General features: G+C 44.3%; 1 protein-coding gene across 5 annotated transcripts in view; it reads left to right on the top strand.

The window, feature by feature from the left end:
• KCNMA1 (potassium calcium-activated channel subfamily M alpha 1) overlaps positions 1 to 17,470 on the top strand; it is a 771,468-nt gene that overhangs the window by 609,959 nt on the left and 144,039 nt on the right. For 3 of the 5 annotated variants that reach the window (XM_055537192.1, XM_055536844.1, XM_055536834.1), the window contains exons 17-18: positions 2,734 to 2,820; positions 10,429 to 10,505. In XM_055537192.1, coding sequence (XP_055393167.1) covers positions 2,734 to 2,820; positions 10,429 to 10,505 — 164 coding nt within the window. Of the gene's footprint in view, positions 1 to 2,733; positions 2,821 to 10,428; positions 10,506 to 10,641; positions 13,831 to 14,236; positions 14,246 to 17,470 lie in introns of those variants that run through there. The other 2 variants (XM_055537201.1, XM_055536851.1) reach the window with 2 other exon arrangements.

The raw sequence follows: 17,470 nt of genomic DNA, 5'->3' as shown, positions 1-17,470 counted from the left end.
TGTATGGTATGTACTTTAATTCGCTTTGTGACACTGTAAGCTAGCAATCATTCCCCCCATTTTACAGATGAGGAGAGTGAGGTTTATCAGCAGGTCCATGCCCAAGGCCAGAACCTGAGCTCGGCTGTCCAACACACACACCTGTTCCCTTAACCAACACAGGCATCAAAACTGAGATTTGAACACTAATGTACCTTCCATCAGTGCCCAAAAGCTTTCCTCTCCGCCGCACTGACTTGACTAAAGCAAGCTTGGATGCTGTAATAAATTATCTCAACCTGCTGTCTCCAGAATGACAGTCCCAAATCCTCACTGTACGCCGATTCTTATTCACTGTTGCTAAAGAACAAAGGAAATGAAAAGAAACTTTCCATTGATAGGAACTGTGACACAATGGGCTTGATCACTGGAGTACAATTAATGAAGCATATGATGAAAAAAAAAAAAATGAAACAGGGTTTTGTGTGAGGCTTGTTATGTCACCCAGACATTGATGAGTGTCAAATTTCTCCTTTTGAATTGCATTGTTAATTAAAACTACGATAGGATTTCTTTTTCACTCAGAAACTTTTACATCCTTATATGAATACACATCAAAATGTAGGCTTATTCAACTTCAAGAAATTAGTTCCTTTAAACTCCAGAAGGACTCAGAATTTTCATGTATATTTCTGTATATTATTCTGAAGTGTACAGTTCTTCTTCCTATAATAACTTTATCTAATTATGGCCAAGGTATTTTGGTATGAAGTTCTATGTTCCATTCTACGGGGCCAGCTAAAGTAATGATTTCATTAAAAATGAAATACACTTTTGGCTTTTTCTGCAATAATAAATAAAAAAAGCTAATATACATTAGCTTTCTATGCATCATCTCCCTTAATCCTTTGAAAAAAAGTACAGCAGACTATGCTTATCTTCATCTTGTATGTGAGGAAGTTGAGTTCTAGGGAGGATTAGTAACTTGCCCAAAGTCAGACAGTAACTGAATGGTGGGGTTGGAATTTGGACCCAATTTCTTATTGCAGAACTAGGGCACAGAAGAACTGCCATACAGCACAGTCATGAGGATAAGAAAGTGCAAAATCCAGCCTTCTGCTTTTCTAAAACATCCCATTTGCTTGACTTTGAAACAGGGACCCATCGAAACTGTGATAAGCTCTGACCCTCTTCCTCTATAATGGTGAAAAGTCAGAGGGCTGCTAAACCAAGGTGAAGAGTGGTTGATGGGTGTGTTCAGGACGTACCTGTACGGAGCTCCTGTCCCTTGCAAACTGCGCTTTAGTGTGACCTGCTGCTTCCTGGCTTGTGAGGAATCTCACTGTTGCCTGTGGTTGTAGGGCAGAACCCTCAAATCTTCAGACGCTTGCTATCATTCAGTGTTAATCACAGTGATCTCACAGGATCGATTTCCTCCTGTCAGGTCTTGTTATTGGTAATAATCGATGCTTCTGTGACTGCAAACATTTTGCAATAATGACCTGCTCTGAGTTCTCCAAAGAGAACAAAAGTTCACCTGGGTCCTTCCTGTCTTGCTACAGATGCATTACTGTGCCAGCCACGCCGCTCTTCTGGATTGGTTTTACCAGCAGTAAAAGATGACGTCTTAAATGCCATCCTCCATTTTGATTGTCTTAGACAGTGGAGGAGTTCCTTTAGCTTGATTCCAGACATCTATTACCATAAACACCAGCTTTTCAGATCAAAAAAATAACTCTGTGATATCTAGTGCTGCATTTACAATGCCTCAGTTCTGTGTCCCTTAAGCTCAAAGCCTCATCTCAGTCTCTGTGCAAAATAGTCTGTATTCTGCTTTTGATCTGAAGACAGTTAAGTTTGTTTGTTTCATCCATTTATTAGACTAGGATACATTTATCTCTTCTGTCAGTCCAAACACAGTTTGGTCAGCTAATCTATTTATACCACTTTGAAATAGGACAGTGTATATTTAGGTTTATACTTCCCCCGTGGGGGAAGTTTTTTTAGGGATAATTTGCATTTGTTTTTTCTAATTACAAGTTGGCCCCAATCAGGATATACTAGACACATACGTTATTCAAACACTCCCATACATTTTTGTAAACAGCAGACTGGAATCATTAAGTATTTCCAACTGCTGGCATTTTTTTTTTCTCATTGTCAGGGTAGATGCAATTCTTTCTACCCAGGCTGCACATGGAATCCACTTCCAGGTCCGTATCAGTGTTATGCAGATATTCTGATTGCTTCTACATTGGTTACAGGCATCCCGTACCATTCCCTGCAGTAATATGTGGTGTGTATACATGTATGTTTCTGTATGATATAGGGGTCCCATTAATGCCCTGCCATCGAATGGAAAATCAGTGTAGCCATAGCTCTGTTAGACCAATAACACTCAACACTGACCATTAACAGTAATTTCCAAAACAATACATGATTAGGAACTTTGCCTCAAACCAGAAGCCCATGGCAATCCCATTGTACAAACTCAGCCCTAAAATCTGGATTTGCTTTGATATCTGCAACTGGGAGTGTGCCAGCCTGGGAACCTGGCAGCAGAACTTTATGATGGCATCGTCCAATTAAATGTGTAGGGCCATGGAGATCAGGCTCTAGACAAAATCTTTGGGGAAAGCATTAGACTAGTGGGCCCCCTATAAAGTTAACAATATGGTGTAGCCTTTAAGGTTTTCTTCAGAACATGACCTCATAACTATGTCTTTTTTTGTTTGTTCTTGTTTCACTGAGCAGTATATTAATTAATCCTGGAAACCATCTTAAGATCCAAGAAGGTACTTTAGGATTTTTCATCGCAAGTGATGCCAAAGAAGTTAAAAGGTAAGAGTTTATTTTCACTTGCCTTCCTTTTTGGCTCAGCTGTACCTATCTCCATGTACTGAGTTATGCTTTCAATGTGTACTGGGCCCTAACCCCAGAAGTGCTTAACATGTCTATTTCCATCAAATGGTGCTGAACCTTAGGAAAAAGGGATTGTGCTTTGACATGCTTCCCCATGGGCTCCTCATCTCACAATGAGTTCCATACCTTTGAATTAGAATAATAACATTTTAGACCTAGGAGACCCTAGATACCTGGTCCTGCATTTTCCAAGTGAAGAAGCTGAGTCTCAGGGAGATTAAGTGATTGTTCAAGATCATCCTAATTCCTGATGACCCAGGACAACATAGGAAAATGGCCCCTCATCTAGTGCTCTTAACATTATCCGGGCAAATTTACTCGAGAAGTCTCCATTTTCTACTTTAAGTGTCAAATGGGATCTCAAAAAAGTTTGGATTAATTTCAGATGAAATGCCAAACTGGCTATATTTCTATTGGTGGCCTTTCTAGATAAGTGGCTGACTTTGTCAGGTTTAATTCTTAAGCCTCTGTAGGTACAATCCAGGATTTCATTGGCCTCAATGTTTCATGACACTTTTGTTCATATTCTCAAACCTGTTTAAACAGCCCAGGAAATCATAGGACTTTCTGCAGAATACCATGGAGTGTTATTATATTTGATTCTAGCCTGTGAACTAGAAAAAATTTACGAATAGAAAAATGTGACTCAGAAGGTCAGAAAGGTCACTCAGCTCAAGGACATGCTATGCTATGCTATGCTAAGTCACTTCATTTATGTCCAACTCTGTGTGACCCCATAGACGGTAGCCTACCAGGCTCCCCCATCCCTGGGATTCTCCAGGCAAGAACACTGGAGTGGGTTGCCATTTCCTTCTCCAATACATGAAAGTGAAAAGTGAAAGTGAAGTTGCTCAGTCGTGTCAGACTCTTAGCGACCCCATGGACTGTAGCCTACCAGGCTCCTCCGTCCATGGGATTTTCCAGGCAAGAGTACTGGAATGGGGTGCCATTGCCTTCTCCGCAATGTTACATAAAATATCTTAAATAAATGATGAATTGTTCAGGTGTCATTTTTATATTAAGCCTGTTGTCTTCACTGGGCTTCCCAGGGGCTCAGTGGCAAAGAATCTGCCTGCCAGTGCAAGAGACACAGGTTTGATCCCTGGATTGGGAAAATCTCCTGGAGGAGGAAATGGCAACCCACTCCAGTATTCTTGCCTATAACAGTCCCATGGACAGAGGAGCCTGGTGATCTACAGTCCATAGGATCACAAAGAGTCAGAAACGACTTAGCAACTCAACATAAGAACACTGTCTTCATCCAGTGAGCTCCTATTCAAAGCCAGGCTGATGCTGGATATTGTACAGTCTTTGCTGCTAGTCCTCAAAATAACCTGGTGAGGTTGGTCTTCTGAAACTCTCTAGGTTTCAGTTTCCTCATCTGTGAAATTGAGACAAATGATTTGTACAAGGCCATGCAGCATATAAGCAAGTGGCAGAGCCCAACTGGAACTGGTCTTTCCTTTTCTAAGGAAATTTTTGACCACAGTTAGAAACACTAGTGAATTTGTATGCAGAGTTCCATGTGCGCCAGCTGTGTTCTAAGTTGCAGACACCAGACGTTGATGAACTCATTTAATCCTCTCAACAGACTGTGAGACAGGGAGCATTGCTACTGCCATTTACATGTGAGGAAACTGAGGCACAGATTAGTAAATTAACTCGCCCAAAGCCACATGTCTACTGAGTCATAGGGCCAGGGTTTAAAACCAGTAAGTCCCATTCCAAGCTTACATTCTTATTTGCCAAGAGGTGAATCTGCCATTGCTGAGCACAGACCTATAAGATTTGACAACTGACACTTATTTTCTTCCTCTTCATCCCCTCTTAAAAACTGGCCCTGCTAGTTATAAAAGCTTTTAGGGGGACTTCTCTGGTGGTTCAGTGATTAAGACTCCATGCTCCCAATGCAGGGGGCATGGGTTCAATCCCAGGTTGGGGAACTAAGATCCTGCGTACCTTGTGGTACAGCCAAAAAAAAAGCTCAGAAAAAGAAAAAGGGGTGTAGAAGCTAAAGAAAAAAATCCTTGAGACTGAGGTATCAAATGACTTAAATTTACTTCTGCAAATTTGAACAGGATTGTCATTATTCAGGTGAAAGAGGAAAAGCTCCTTATTCAGTTCATAGAGCCTCTCCTTTTCCTGGAGTGCCCCCCAAACTAGGGTCACCTGTAAGAGGAAAGCGAGGCTAACTGGGACTGAAGCCCCTCCAGGTCTCCTGGGAGAGAAGGTTGATCCCTTGACCAGACACAAGACACAAAAGCTGGAAACAGTGCTCCGCATGCACAGGGGGCTGGGGGCACAGTGTACCACTGATCCCATGTGCCTCCCAGATAGCAAATCTAACACGAAGCTCCTATTTGTGTAATTCTATTTCCTATTGCATTCTCACTAATGAATGCCACAAATACCAGGCCGTCCAAAAAACAAATTACCTCCTGTGTTAGGGAGTACAATATGTCTCATTTAAGTGCTTTATGGTGTTTCCAAATACATGCTGGCACAATCAGCCTCAACACCAGCCTGTAATTTTCCGTGGTGTGTGATGTGTCAAGAGCAAATGCTGTCAGTTAGGGGATTGAAAACCACAGAAAGGACATTGGAGGTTTGCAGGAAACTAAACAAGTTTGCTAAAATGGAAAAGTAGATTATGATGATCTAGTATTGAGTTTGCACCCTCGGTTGCAAAAAAAGTGTTGGGGAAAAGTTAATGGATTGTAGCTCAGAGAAACTTTCAGATGCGGTGCTTTAGGAAAAGAGGGGTGAAACCCTCTGAGCATTATCTTACTCCTTCATTCATCAAACATCTGCAGGTCACTCACTTTTGAGAACACTCTGTACTAGGTGCCAGGGAAGCAGTGGTGAACAGTGGGGAGGAGACACTGCTTTCATGGCCTCACAATCTAGGGAGGAGAGAATTGCAGTTTTGTTTGTTCATGTTGCAAAGAATTAATGCAACGGTCACTGATTTAGATTGCGGGTAAATGATGGTTCATGGAAAAAGCAAGAGAGTTCCAGGAAAACATCTATTTCTGCTTTATTGACTATGCCAAAGCCTTTGACTGTGTGGATCACAATAAACTGTGGAAAATTCTGAAAGAGATGGGAATACCAGACCATCTGACCTGCCTCTTGAGAAATCTGTATGCAGGTCAGGAAGCAACAGTTAGAACTGGACATGGAACAACAGACTGGTTCCAAATAGGAAAAGGAATACATCAAGGCTGTATATTGTCACCCTGCTTATTCAACTTATATGCAGAGTACATCATGAGAAACGCTGGGCTGGAGGAAGCACAAGCTGGAATCAAGATTGCCGGGAGAAATATCAATAACCTCAGATATGCAGATAATACCACCCTTATGGCAGAAAGTGAAGAGGAACTAAATAGCCTCTTGATGAACGTGAAAGAGGAGAGTGAAAAAGTTGACTTAAAGCTCAACATTCAGAAAACGAAGATCATGGCATCTGGTCCCATCACTTCATGGGAAATAGGTGGGGAAACAGTGGAAACAGTGTCAGACTTTTTGGGCTCCCAAATCTCTGCAGATGGTGATTGTAGCCATGAAATTAAAAGACGCTTACTCCTTGGAAGGAAAGTTATGACCAACCTAGATAGCATATTCAATAACAGAGACATTACTTTGCCAACAAAGGTCCATCTAGTCAAGGCTATGGTTTTTCCAGTGGTCATGTATGGATATGAGAGTTGGACTGTGAAGAAAGCTGAGCGCCGAAGAATTGATGCTTTTGAACTGTGGTGTTGGAGAAGACTCTTGGGAGTCCCTTGGACTATAGGGAGATCCAGCCAGTCCATTCTAAAGGAGATCAGTCCTGGGTGTTCATTGGAAGGACTGATGCTAAAGCCGAAACTCCAATACTTTGGCCACCTCATGCGAAGAGTTGACTCATTGGAAGACTCTCATGCTGGGAGGGATTGGGGGCAGGAGGAGAAGGGGATGACAGAGGATGAGATGGCTGGATGGCAATACTGACTCGATGGACATGAGTTTGAGTGAACTCCGGGAGTTGGTGATGGACAGGGAGGCCTGGTGTGCTGTGATTCATGGAGTCACAAAGAGTCGGACCTGACTGAGTGACTGAACTGAACTGGACTGAACTGAACTGAACTGAAGTGATGGCTGCTCTGAGGGAGAGATATATGAGCAGAGATGGAGGTGATGACAAAGAATCCATTGAACAGGGATCAGAATGGAAGAGGAGACATGGTGGTAACAATTTTGTCATGTTTAGGGAACTGAGGGGGTGAGATGAGGTTAGAGGGAACAGCAGGGGCTGGTTTCCATAGGACTTTATACAGAGGCTGTGTTATTACATGGAATCATGGATGGTCTTAAGCTGGAGATGATGTATTAAAAGGTGTTTCCATCTGCATGGTAGAGAATAGGAGGTAGTGGGAGTGGGGGAGAGGAGGCCCATGGACTTGGGGGCTGCTGCAAGAGGTGAGTAGAGGTGGAAAGAAGTAAGACCAACTCAGAATACATTTTACAGAGTCTGTAGGACCCTCTGATGAACTGAATATAAGAAGTGAGGGGAAAAGAGGAATCAAGAATGGAGCCTAGATCTGGAGCTTACACTGTTTGGGGGAATGATGGCTCCATCTTACTGAGGTAGGGTAAATTGGGAAAGGAGCTAGTTCTGGGTGGTAGGAAATCAAGAATTCTATCTAGACTAGGATAAGCAGGCAATACACACTAAACATACACATGGAGATGTCATACAGCCAGTGGGACCTAAGATTCTGGCATTCTGGGAAAAAGTGAGGGCTGGAGATGTACATTTGGGTGGCTGCTGTATCAGTGAGGGTCCTGGCAAGAAACAAATGACATGCTTAAATGGGAAAAGGGAGGCGAGTTTTATGAAGGGACCATGTAAAGCTATGGGCACAGAGTTAAGGAAAACTAGCAAGTGATGACAAACCACCCCAGCGCTCACAACAGACAGGAGCCACTCTTAGCCCTGGATCTGGAGACTCAAAAGAGGGCTGTCAGAATGTGGAGAGAAAGGCTGCAGTGTAGGAAACACTGCTTGGCAGGAGCCGGGTCCTTCAGTAAAGGAATCTCATCACTGCCAATTCCTACCACTTTTCACCCTCCAGTCTCCTGTTGGCCCCTTCCATTGGCCAAACACAACAGGAAACCTGAGGACAAGGAGACCCTAAAGGCCAGCTTTGCAGGATGCAGATCTCGTCTTGATGATGGATGGGGCAAGGTCACCAACTGGAGAAGGGGTCGGGTGAGGAGGAGAGGGAATGGCGAGAAAGTTGACAGGGAGGAGGATCCCGAGAAGTGTGAAAAGACCCCTGGCGTGCACAACCATGGATTTAAAGCGAAATCAGTTGGCATAGAGGTGTGTTCCTTTCGCCAGCAAGGCTCAGCTGCTTGAGTACAGGTGTACGGAGCACCAGGGCTTTGCCAGGTAAGCATGGAAGGCAGAGATGGGTGGGGAAGTGCAGAGAAGTGCCTCTTAGCAAGAATCAGCTGGAGCTTAGATACTGTGCCCTCGGTTGGGGGGAGTGCATCTCCAGGTCGCCACAGGCCCCTCCACCCCCATTTCACTCATTAAGTTTACATGTCTGGCCCTTTGCATATTTCGTTTTCAGAATCCAGCTTTAATTCATGAAATAATCATACTTTACGTTTTTAGTCATCTATTCAGACCCATCACTGTCTCACCATCTCTTTAGTAGAGATGTGTTAAGACCTTGGGCTCTGGCACTAGACTGTGTGAGTTCAAATCCAGGCTCTGTTACTCTTCTCTTTGTGACCTTGGGCTTAACGTCTCTGTGCTTCAGTTTCCTTATCTGTAATTCAGAGATAATAATCATATCTCTTTCAAAGGATTGTTTGAGAATCAAATATGTTAATGTGTTAATGCTTATAACATGCTTAAAACAGCTCCTGGGCTATAATCTGTGCTCTATAAATGCATTTTTTGTTACAATTATTATTATTATGTGTAGAGACATCAAATGGGGGAGAAAATGTCCAAGGGAAGTGAAAGAAAAATTGCTTCCTCCTTTCCTGTCCTTCCCCTTTCACGGCAAGTCATCACTGATTGGGTTCTTAGCCACACTGTCACTCAGGCAAGCAATCAGCTACCTTTTGTTTTTTGCAAGATGGTTGAGAACTGGCATTTTAAGCAGTGGCTGAGCTGCTAAGGTAGAAAGAGCTTTGGGCTTGACTTTAGAAGTCCTGGAGTCGGCTAAGGTCTAGACAGGATGACTTTGGGCAGATCATGACAACCTCCTCGATTTACAGATGAGGACCCTGAGTCCCAGGGACTTCGGCTGCCAGATCTACACAATCTCTTCCAGATCCCAAAGTCTTAAAGTTGGTTTCTAGCCACTGCCAAACATAAATGAAGTCCTATGAAAAACAAAAAGGAACTGAGAATAACATGGTCAAGAAATGTGTTTCTTTCTTTATAGCCTAGGTCAAGGAAAGACCATGTTTATCCTTGGCATTCAGTTGCATGTTGGGAGTGATGAAGGTGGTGAGCCAGAAATTTTGTTAGTCTCCTTATTCAGAAGGTTGTTCCGGTGAATTTTATCACTGTCACGGTACCCACCCCCCTCCCCAGTACTGAAAGGATACAGGCCCCCAGTGCTGTTTTTCCAGGCCCTGTACATTTTAAACAGTGCCCCAGTGATCTTGCTTTGTCTCATCCAGAATATATCTCCAGCACAGCCAATGCACCTTGTAATCACATATTGACACTTGAGTCACATGAGGGGATTTTCTTGTTGATTGCTGCCTGTGGGTCACCTTTCTACCCAGGTTTAGTCCTCTACCCTAACCCTATAACACCCTCTGCCCAACCCATCCCTGGGGTCAAGTGAAATGTGCTCCTTAGTAAGAAGAAAACCTTCACTGATGTAGTATTCTCAGGTCTGGAGAGTGTGGGAGTGGGTCCAGCCTGTTTGGGAGTAAATATGGGCTATGAAATCCCAGAAAGAATTTGACAGAGGACCCCCATGACTTTCCTTTCTTCTTCAATTTCTTGCTTACCTTGGCTGACAAGAGAATGTGCTTTCAAATATCAGTGACAAGGCTGATATTTTTATTTGACTGAGGAAAGTCATCCTTGTGCCCTTTTAATGCCTCTTTGATCAGACCATGAGGATGTCAGGGATGTATTAAACCTCCCACCGAGGGCCCAGACCTGGTTGCCCAAGTGTTCTGATGAATGGCATTGGGGCTGTTCTTGAAAATGCAAGCGGGGAGGGCAGACGTGGTGTGTCACATCAGCAAACCCTCTCCCAGCTCCTTTTCAAATAAAAGTTTATGAAAAGAAGCACTAACTCAAATTGCAGAATCCTGTGTTTGAAGTAAATGGTCTTGCAACAAACATTTCCGTCTATAAATGTCTAAACCTTTCAGAAGATTAAAGGAAATTAGTGCTGGCGTGTTTCATTAATTTGGCACCATGGTGGAGGAAATGCGGTCCTCATTTCACTTGGGTGGATTATGAAATGTGTCAGTTTTTCCATTCTCTCTCTCCAGGGCATTTTTTTACTGCAAGGCCTGTCATGATGACATCACAGATCCCAAAAGGATAAAAAAATGCGGCTGCAAACGGCGTAAGTAGAGTTTCTTTCCCCTCCCCTCCCTCTCTCCTTCCTCTTTCCCCCCAATTCATTTCCCTTCTCCTTTCCTTTTTAAAGAAACACTAAACATCAAGAGAGTTCTTGAATATGTTTATGTTTCACCCCACAGTTTAAAGAGACATGAAATACATTCTCGTCCTCACTTGATCAGAGCAGAGGATGGAAAATCGCCACCATCAACACCTCGGTGTGAGCCTCACGCCTAATCCCCACTTCTTGACTCTGAAGGGATGCCTAGGTAGCTGTGTCCATCAAACACAGTAGATGCGATCTAGGTGTGAGACGGCGGACAGCCGAGGCCCTGGAGGAGGGAGTGTTTTCGCATGGTGATTTTCAGTGGAGCAGGGGCTATCAAGTGTAAAGGTGGCTGTGTTAGGGCCGAAGGGAAACTGAGTCTGAGGGCTTGGGAGCTGACTGTCTTTCCACTTGGGATCCTTGCTGGATTGGTTACCAGAGGTCAGAGTTTTCAGTTGTGATACCCTCAGACTGGCCTAAGGGAAGAACTTGGTCATCATCACCAATGGACTTTATATACCGTTGCCTGGTGACCAAACCTCAAACACCACTGCTCTTCGGGATGGATAAGGTTGGGCTCAACAGCTGCTGGCCCATTGTCTCAAACTCCCTACAAAGCAGCCAGTGGGACTTCTTGAGGAGGATATGGTAACTCAGGAATGGTGGATGGTGAACTCTTGACCTAAAGCATTAGGACATCAAGTAAAGCTTGCAGTCATTACATTGCATTGTCTAGTAGAAGTTGTTCACAACCCTGGAGAAAACAGCAATAGTGATTCCTTCCTTCCCGTGGTGTTTTTCATGTTTCCAGAGCTCTTGAGCTCTTTACGATCATTATTATCTTTGATCTTCAGCATAACCTTGCATAGTTGTCAGCGGGTATTATTAATCTCATTTTACAGAAAGAGGAAAGTGAGGCTCCAAGTTTAGTGGGAGGATGAGATTGATGAGATCACACAGATCCGACAGACGGGTTCAGGCTCACCTGAAGACTCCTCTTGATGCTGTTCCTTAGTCTTTTTAGTAAGCGAGAAGGGCAAGGTGAGTGATCTTGGATCTGCAGAGTAAGAACCCAGTGATAAGAGATCACCCCACAAAATGCTTTTTCACAAGCACACACATGGGCTTGTGTCAGTCTTGTGGCAAATGCTCATGGGAAGCACTCTTGATCTAGAGAAGTTTCTTCAGAAATATTCTAGGGCTGATTCACATGCTTGGGGCAGCTTTGGTCCACGGACTTAACACATGGTCTCCTTTACCCATTTCTGAGACCTCTCCATGCAGAGTATCCATACCTCTAACTTCTTGGGGCCTAAGAATGCTCTAATTCTGGAAGCCTACCAGGAAGAGCATCTAAAATCCTGTAAAGACACAGAACAAACTCACTTCTCATCCAGTCCCCCACACTCCATAACTCAAAAGGCCCTTCTCACTGGGCAATGCACCCACTCAGCTCAGCTCAGTTGGTTGGAAACATAGAAACACAATTCAGTTGACCAGGCATCGCCTGGATCACTTCCATCAGAAGGAACACAACATCCCAAGGAAGAAGTACATGGGAGAGAAACAAGTATGATAGGATGAACCCTTGTCAGAAAACCCTTGTAGTGGAGGGGTTTGGGGAATGCAGGAGAGTACTAATGCCAATAACCCTTGACCAGATACTTGCCAGAGAATCTGGCCCCATGGGGTATCAGTGAAATGGCAAGGCTCCCTTCACTTGGTCGGTCATTCACATGCGTTGAGTGCCTTCTTTGTGCAAGGCACTATTCTTGGAGGCAGGGAGGGAGCAGTGAATAAGACAGTCCCTGCCCTCCTGGATTCTTCACTCTAGTGAATGGAGATAAGCAGTGAGCATAGAAATAATTAAATACCTTCAGAGAGAGACAAGTGCTCTGAAGAGAGAGGAGACTGCCTGAGAGTGTGAGGGATCTTGTAAGAGATGCTGCTTTAGCCAGAAAGGTCTGGAAGGCATTCTTTGGGAGATGATGCTGAAGCTGAGATCCAGTCCAGGTAAACAGCAAGGGCAGAGGCAGGGATAAGTTGGTGGTGTTTGAGCAAAGGCAGGAAGGCCAATGAGGCTGGTGGGGTTGGGGAGAGGTTGGTAGGAGATGAGGTCAGGCAGGGGCCATGGGAAGAAACTTGGGTTTTAGTCCTATAATAAATACAGCCATTGCAAGAGTTTAAGCAAGTTAATGATATCATCAATTCTTGTTTTAAAGAATCTCCCTGGTGACTAGACAGAGAACAGGCTCTAGGGAGGCGAGAATGGAAATGGCAGGGAATGGCTCCTGCTTGGATGCTGACTCCATGTTCCTCACTGGGCAATGACGTGGAACCCAGCAGTCAGGTTTTTAAGTCCCTGGAAATGAGGGTTTGGCCTCTAAGATATTTTTCCATCTTGATTCCAGGCAAGCAAGCGGCCACTGACTTTAGCTTCCTCCTGGAGAGAGAGGGACGTAATTGTTTGAAATAATTCTACTCTCATTACCTTTAACATTGGTTCAGCTAGTGAATCGAATGATCTCCCATCCTACAGGGCAGCACTGCTGCTGCTGCTAAGTCGCTTCAGTCGTGTCGACTCTGTGCGACCCCATAGACGGCAGCCCACCAGGCTCCCCCGTGCCTGGGATTCTCTAGGCAAGAACACTGGAGTGGGTTGCCGTTTCCTTCTACAAAAGGACTGTCCCCGCAGAGCCAAGCGGTGAGATAGGGCCTCGCTCCCTCTCTCTGCACCCTTCTCCCCTTCTGGGCCTCGTCGAGGCCTTCAGCTGTGAGGCTAATGCTTGCTAACAGTCAGAACTGTCCACATACCGTTCTTCCTCATTAAAAGGCCATAGCAGCCTGTGTTACAGAGGGTGGGATGCAGATGCATATGTGAGCAGGGTGGTTAGAATAAAATGAATGATTAAACTTGAACTTCCCTGGGCATGCTGGGCAGGTTAGGAAATTGGGGAAGATAGGGTTGCCAAGAAACTTTTGTTAGAAGGAGCTAGAAGTTTTAATAATGCATGCAAGTCGGGTGGTTTCCTGCCTTTGAACACACATTGCCTGTAACCCTAAATTGGAGAGGGCAGCAGACCCACGCTCCATTGTCCAAACCTGGTAGGCCAAGTATTAACAATTCATCCTGGAATGATATGTCTCTGGGAGGGCAGAGCTGATGACATCCCTGGATTTTATTGTTTTCTAACCCTCCCCTCCCAACCTCACTTTTCCCTTTCTAAATCTCCCCACCCCATCCCCAACATCCCCATTCACCTTCATTCAGTCTTAAATGTCTTATGTCATACTACCTGGAGAAATATTGAGTGTGGACACTCTGTTTCTGGAAATTCTGTGGTAGTATAGTTTAACTTTTGCATTTTTTCCCATTTTTTTCATAGTTCTCCATCCAGGAAGAGAGTCAAATTCAGCTGTCTGGCCAAGGAGCAAGTTCTCAGAATCTGCTATTTACTCATTTTCTTTTTCTGTGTAACAAATCCGGTCTAATGATTTCCTTTTTTCTCCCCCAGCTTCTAAAAGTTTGCCAAAAGGTGGACTCCTAGGGGACAAGTCATGTTCTAAATTGCTGTGTTTTGAAGGAATTTTCTTTAACTTCTAATCATTGACATATTTTTGATTTATTTTTTTTTCTCATTGCTGCCTTGGAACACGGCCCCTACTCTATTTTAACTGCACACTGGTAGTGATATATTGTGAGTAAAACGGGTTCCCAGCAGCCCAGAGTCCAGTTCCCCCTGTCTTTCTCTAGAAGAGATACTTCTTTTATTTTCTGTACAGTTGCAGTTTCTTTTTTTCTTTTGGTATTCATGTTGCATGTAGCAGTAACATCATGCCCCAACTTGGTCTGCAGAGTAGCCTGGAGCTGGAGAACCCTGCGAGCAGGGAACCCCTCTCTGTTCATCCACCTCCCACCCCCTCCATTGCCCCCCCATGTTCCCCCCCTGCCAACCTCTTGCCAGCTTCTGGCGTTGTCTTATTTTTCCACTTGAAAATAAGACCTTGACAACAGCGTTTGTCTTGAAGGCCTTGTCTCAGGGACCTTGAGGGGACACTGAGTCGGCTGAGGTAATTACCACCAGCTCTAGAAGCCTCATCAATTGGGGATCATTGTCATGCTTGCCTTTGATAAATTATACTTGGTCTCCTCTGCTATTAAGCTTGAATTCCTATCCTGAAGGAAACACATATGCTACATATATATTCCCATGTTGTGATATATATATGATATGTACCAGTACTTTATATGTAAAAATGTACATTTTTATATATAAGCATAGAGATATATAGAGAGTGATACATTTATTACACCATATGTGCCTCTCTACACGAAGTAAGTGCTTGAGAGAGAATTAATTGGACACCCAACTTTGGGACTGTAAGTACCTAAATTGCCTTACTGGAGACAAGTATTTCCACAGTGGTAATTATTTTCTATAGTCCGTGAAGTACCTTTGCTTTAAAATAAAATTTCTCCCTCAGCAATACCCACTAGGACATACCTAGTTCCTGTATACCTAGACATCTATGCAAGATCTGCTTACTTGTTTAAGGCAGAAAGGGATGGCTCAAAGACTATGTTCCATTTTATTAATGAGCTGTGTAGAAGCCTGGATGAGTAAATGTAAGTCTTTGAGCCCTAAGTTACTCAAAGAATTAGACCGTCTCTCCCAGCAAGATGTGGCAATTGATGATGACCTTTGGGCCAGTGTTTCCGTGTGTGCCTTAGAACAGTGCTGCTTTCCACGGCACCAGCAACAAGCATCCATCTTTACTCGTGTACAAGAGACCCAACCTATAGACCAGTTCGGTACAGCAGCCCTGGAATGTGGAGATGTTTCTGCACCTGGTTCTCTCTTACTCCTTTGCAGAAGAAGAAGAAAGTTGGTCATCTGGTTTGGGCTAGTCGTTGGAGGGTATGGAACACTCTGTGTACCAACAAAACCAAAGTGACCTTCAATTTGGGGCAAAATTCTGCCAGAACTGGCTCCGTGGCTCCCTTTATCTGCAGAACATCTTGAAAAATGGCTTGAGGACATGGACGGCTTTCCTTCCTGCCAAGCTGCCTACTGTATCTAGTGGAGGGAAACCATGGTGTCAGTCCGCAAACAACTCCAGTGCCAAATTCTTCTGTCTTCTCCAGCCACAGTACAGCGTTCAGGGCAGGATCACCCTACTAGCTCTGTGCTCTCTTCTGCTGTCATTAACCAGCTTTTTTGTTCCCTTCTTTCCATTGCTGGAAAACTACCTGGGAAGGTCTTTCTCATCCCTCCAGAAGCTAGTTGGAGAATTTCACCAAGTGAAGACATCACTCCCCATTTATAGGACTTGAAAGAATGCTCTCGGATTCCCATCGTTGTATCAAACAAATGCCTCCGTCTTACACCTCAGTGGACTTTTTCTTCCATGGATATTTTGACTTAAAATTTTAGTTGCTGCCGAGCATACAAAGAGCAGCTCTAGAGTTCCCCCTTCAGCAAATAATCCACCCTTCATTGGACTGATTTTAAACATGAAGTTGCAATCTGAATTGAAGAGCAGGTTTTTGTTGTTTTGTTTTTTCTTCCACTCCAGTCTTGACTCGAATTGCTCCGTTTGAAACCTACAGTTTTTTTTCCCAGCAGTTGGAAAACTCCACCTGAGCCTTTCAGTCCAGCACTGCTTTTCCTGCCCCTTCCAGCCCACCCTGGAAATTAAGATTCTACAATTGGAAATTGGCTGACAATTTGGTTGCTGATTCAAGAGGCAGATGGTGTGAGAACGGGATGGAGTCCAACTCCCTCTTCCATTCCAAGCTTGGCTCTGAAGGGCTAACCAGCAGAGAACCTGAACTTGACAACTGACTGTCAGCTTGATACAAGGAAAGAGCCGTAACCAAGCTAGTCTACAGCAGCCCCTTCTCTACAGGTTTCCTTTCTCATGATCAAGACCTTTGCATGTATAGGAACAGTTGTCCAAGAGTGTGTCTGAGAAATCTTCCAGTTTTCAACACTTGAGTAAACAGCTTTGATGATGTCCATGAGGAAAATACTTTTGTCTCTAAAAATAGCACTAGGAAGTCATAATGGAAGTATTGGATGAATATCCACTTCATCGTGGTGAAGGAAAGGACATAAAAGCTTTTTCTCAAATTGTAAAACTGCTAGGACAAAGTTCTTAGAGGAGAAACACCTTTAGACCTAGGGTCTAATTCTTGGCAACCACATAACCTCTTTGCATCTGTGGCACTAGTCCAAGAACAAGAACCTTACGACGTGGGCCAAAAGCAAACGGAGTCTCCAGGGGCTTATATTTCTCTACTTTCCCAGAGTTAAGCCAGCCGATGGGGACAATTAATTGAGCATAAAGTTCCAAGAACGCTGAAATGGAATGACATGTAGCTGCATCATGGACACCTCTCCGCAACACACTCTTGTCTGTTCCCTGTCTCAGGAAGCTATAACAGGGCTCTAAGGAGACTGTAAGTCTCCCTTGGACTGCAAGGAGATCCAACCAGTCCATTCTGAAGGAGATCAGTCCTGGGTGTTCACTGGAAGGACTGATGCTGTAGCTGAAACTCTAGTACTTTGGCCACCTCGTGCGAAGAGTTGACTCATTGGAAAAGACTCTGATGCTGGGAGGGATTGGGGGCAGGAGGAGAAGGGGACGACAGAGGATGAGATGGCTGGATGGCATCACTGACTCGATGGATGTGAGTCTGAGTAAACTCCGGGAGTTGGTGATGGACAGGGAGGCCTGGCGTGCTGCGATTCATGGGGTCACAAAGAGTCAGACACGACTGAGCGACTGAACTGACCTGACTGAAGGAGACCCAGCCAGCTGGTGCCGAAGCGGTCCTGCTCTATGGTCCATGACTGCACAGCCCATGCAAGCTGCCACTTTTGACCACTCTAGGACCATGTCCTGGAATCTCTCTCGCT

This window comes from Bubalus kerabau, chromosome 1 (genome assembly GCF_029407905.1).
Source record: "Bubalus kerabau isolate K-KA32 ecotype Philippines breed swamp buffalo chromosome 1, PCC_UOA_SB_1v2, whole genome shotgun sequence".
NCBI classification, from domain to species: Eukaryota; Metazoa; Chordata; class Mammalia; order Artiodactyla; family Bovidae; genus Bubalus; species Bubalus kerabau.
The sequence above is the reverse complement of the archived record's forward strand: the minus strand, read 5'-3'. Positions and strand labels throughout refer to the sequence as shown.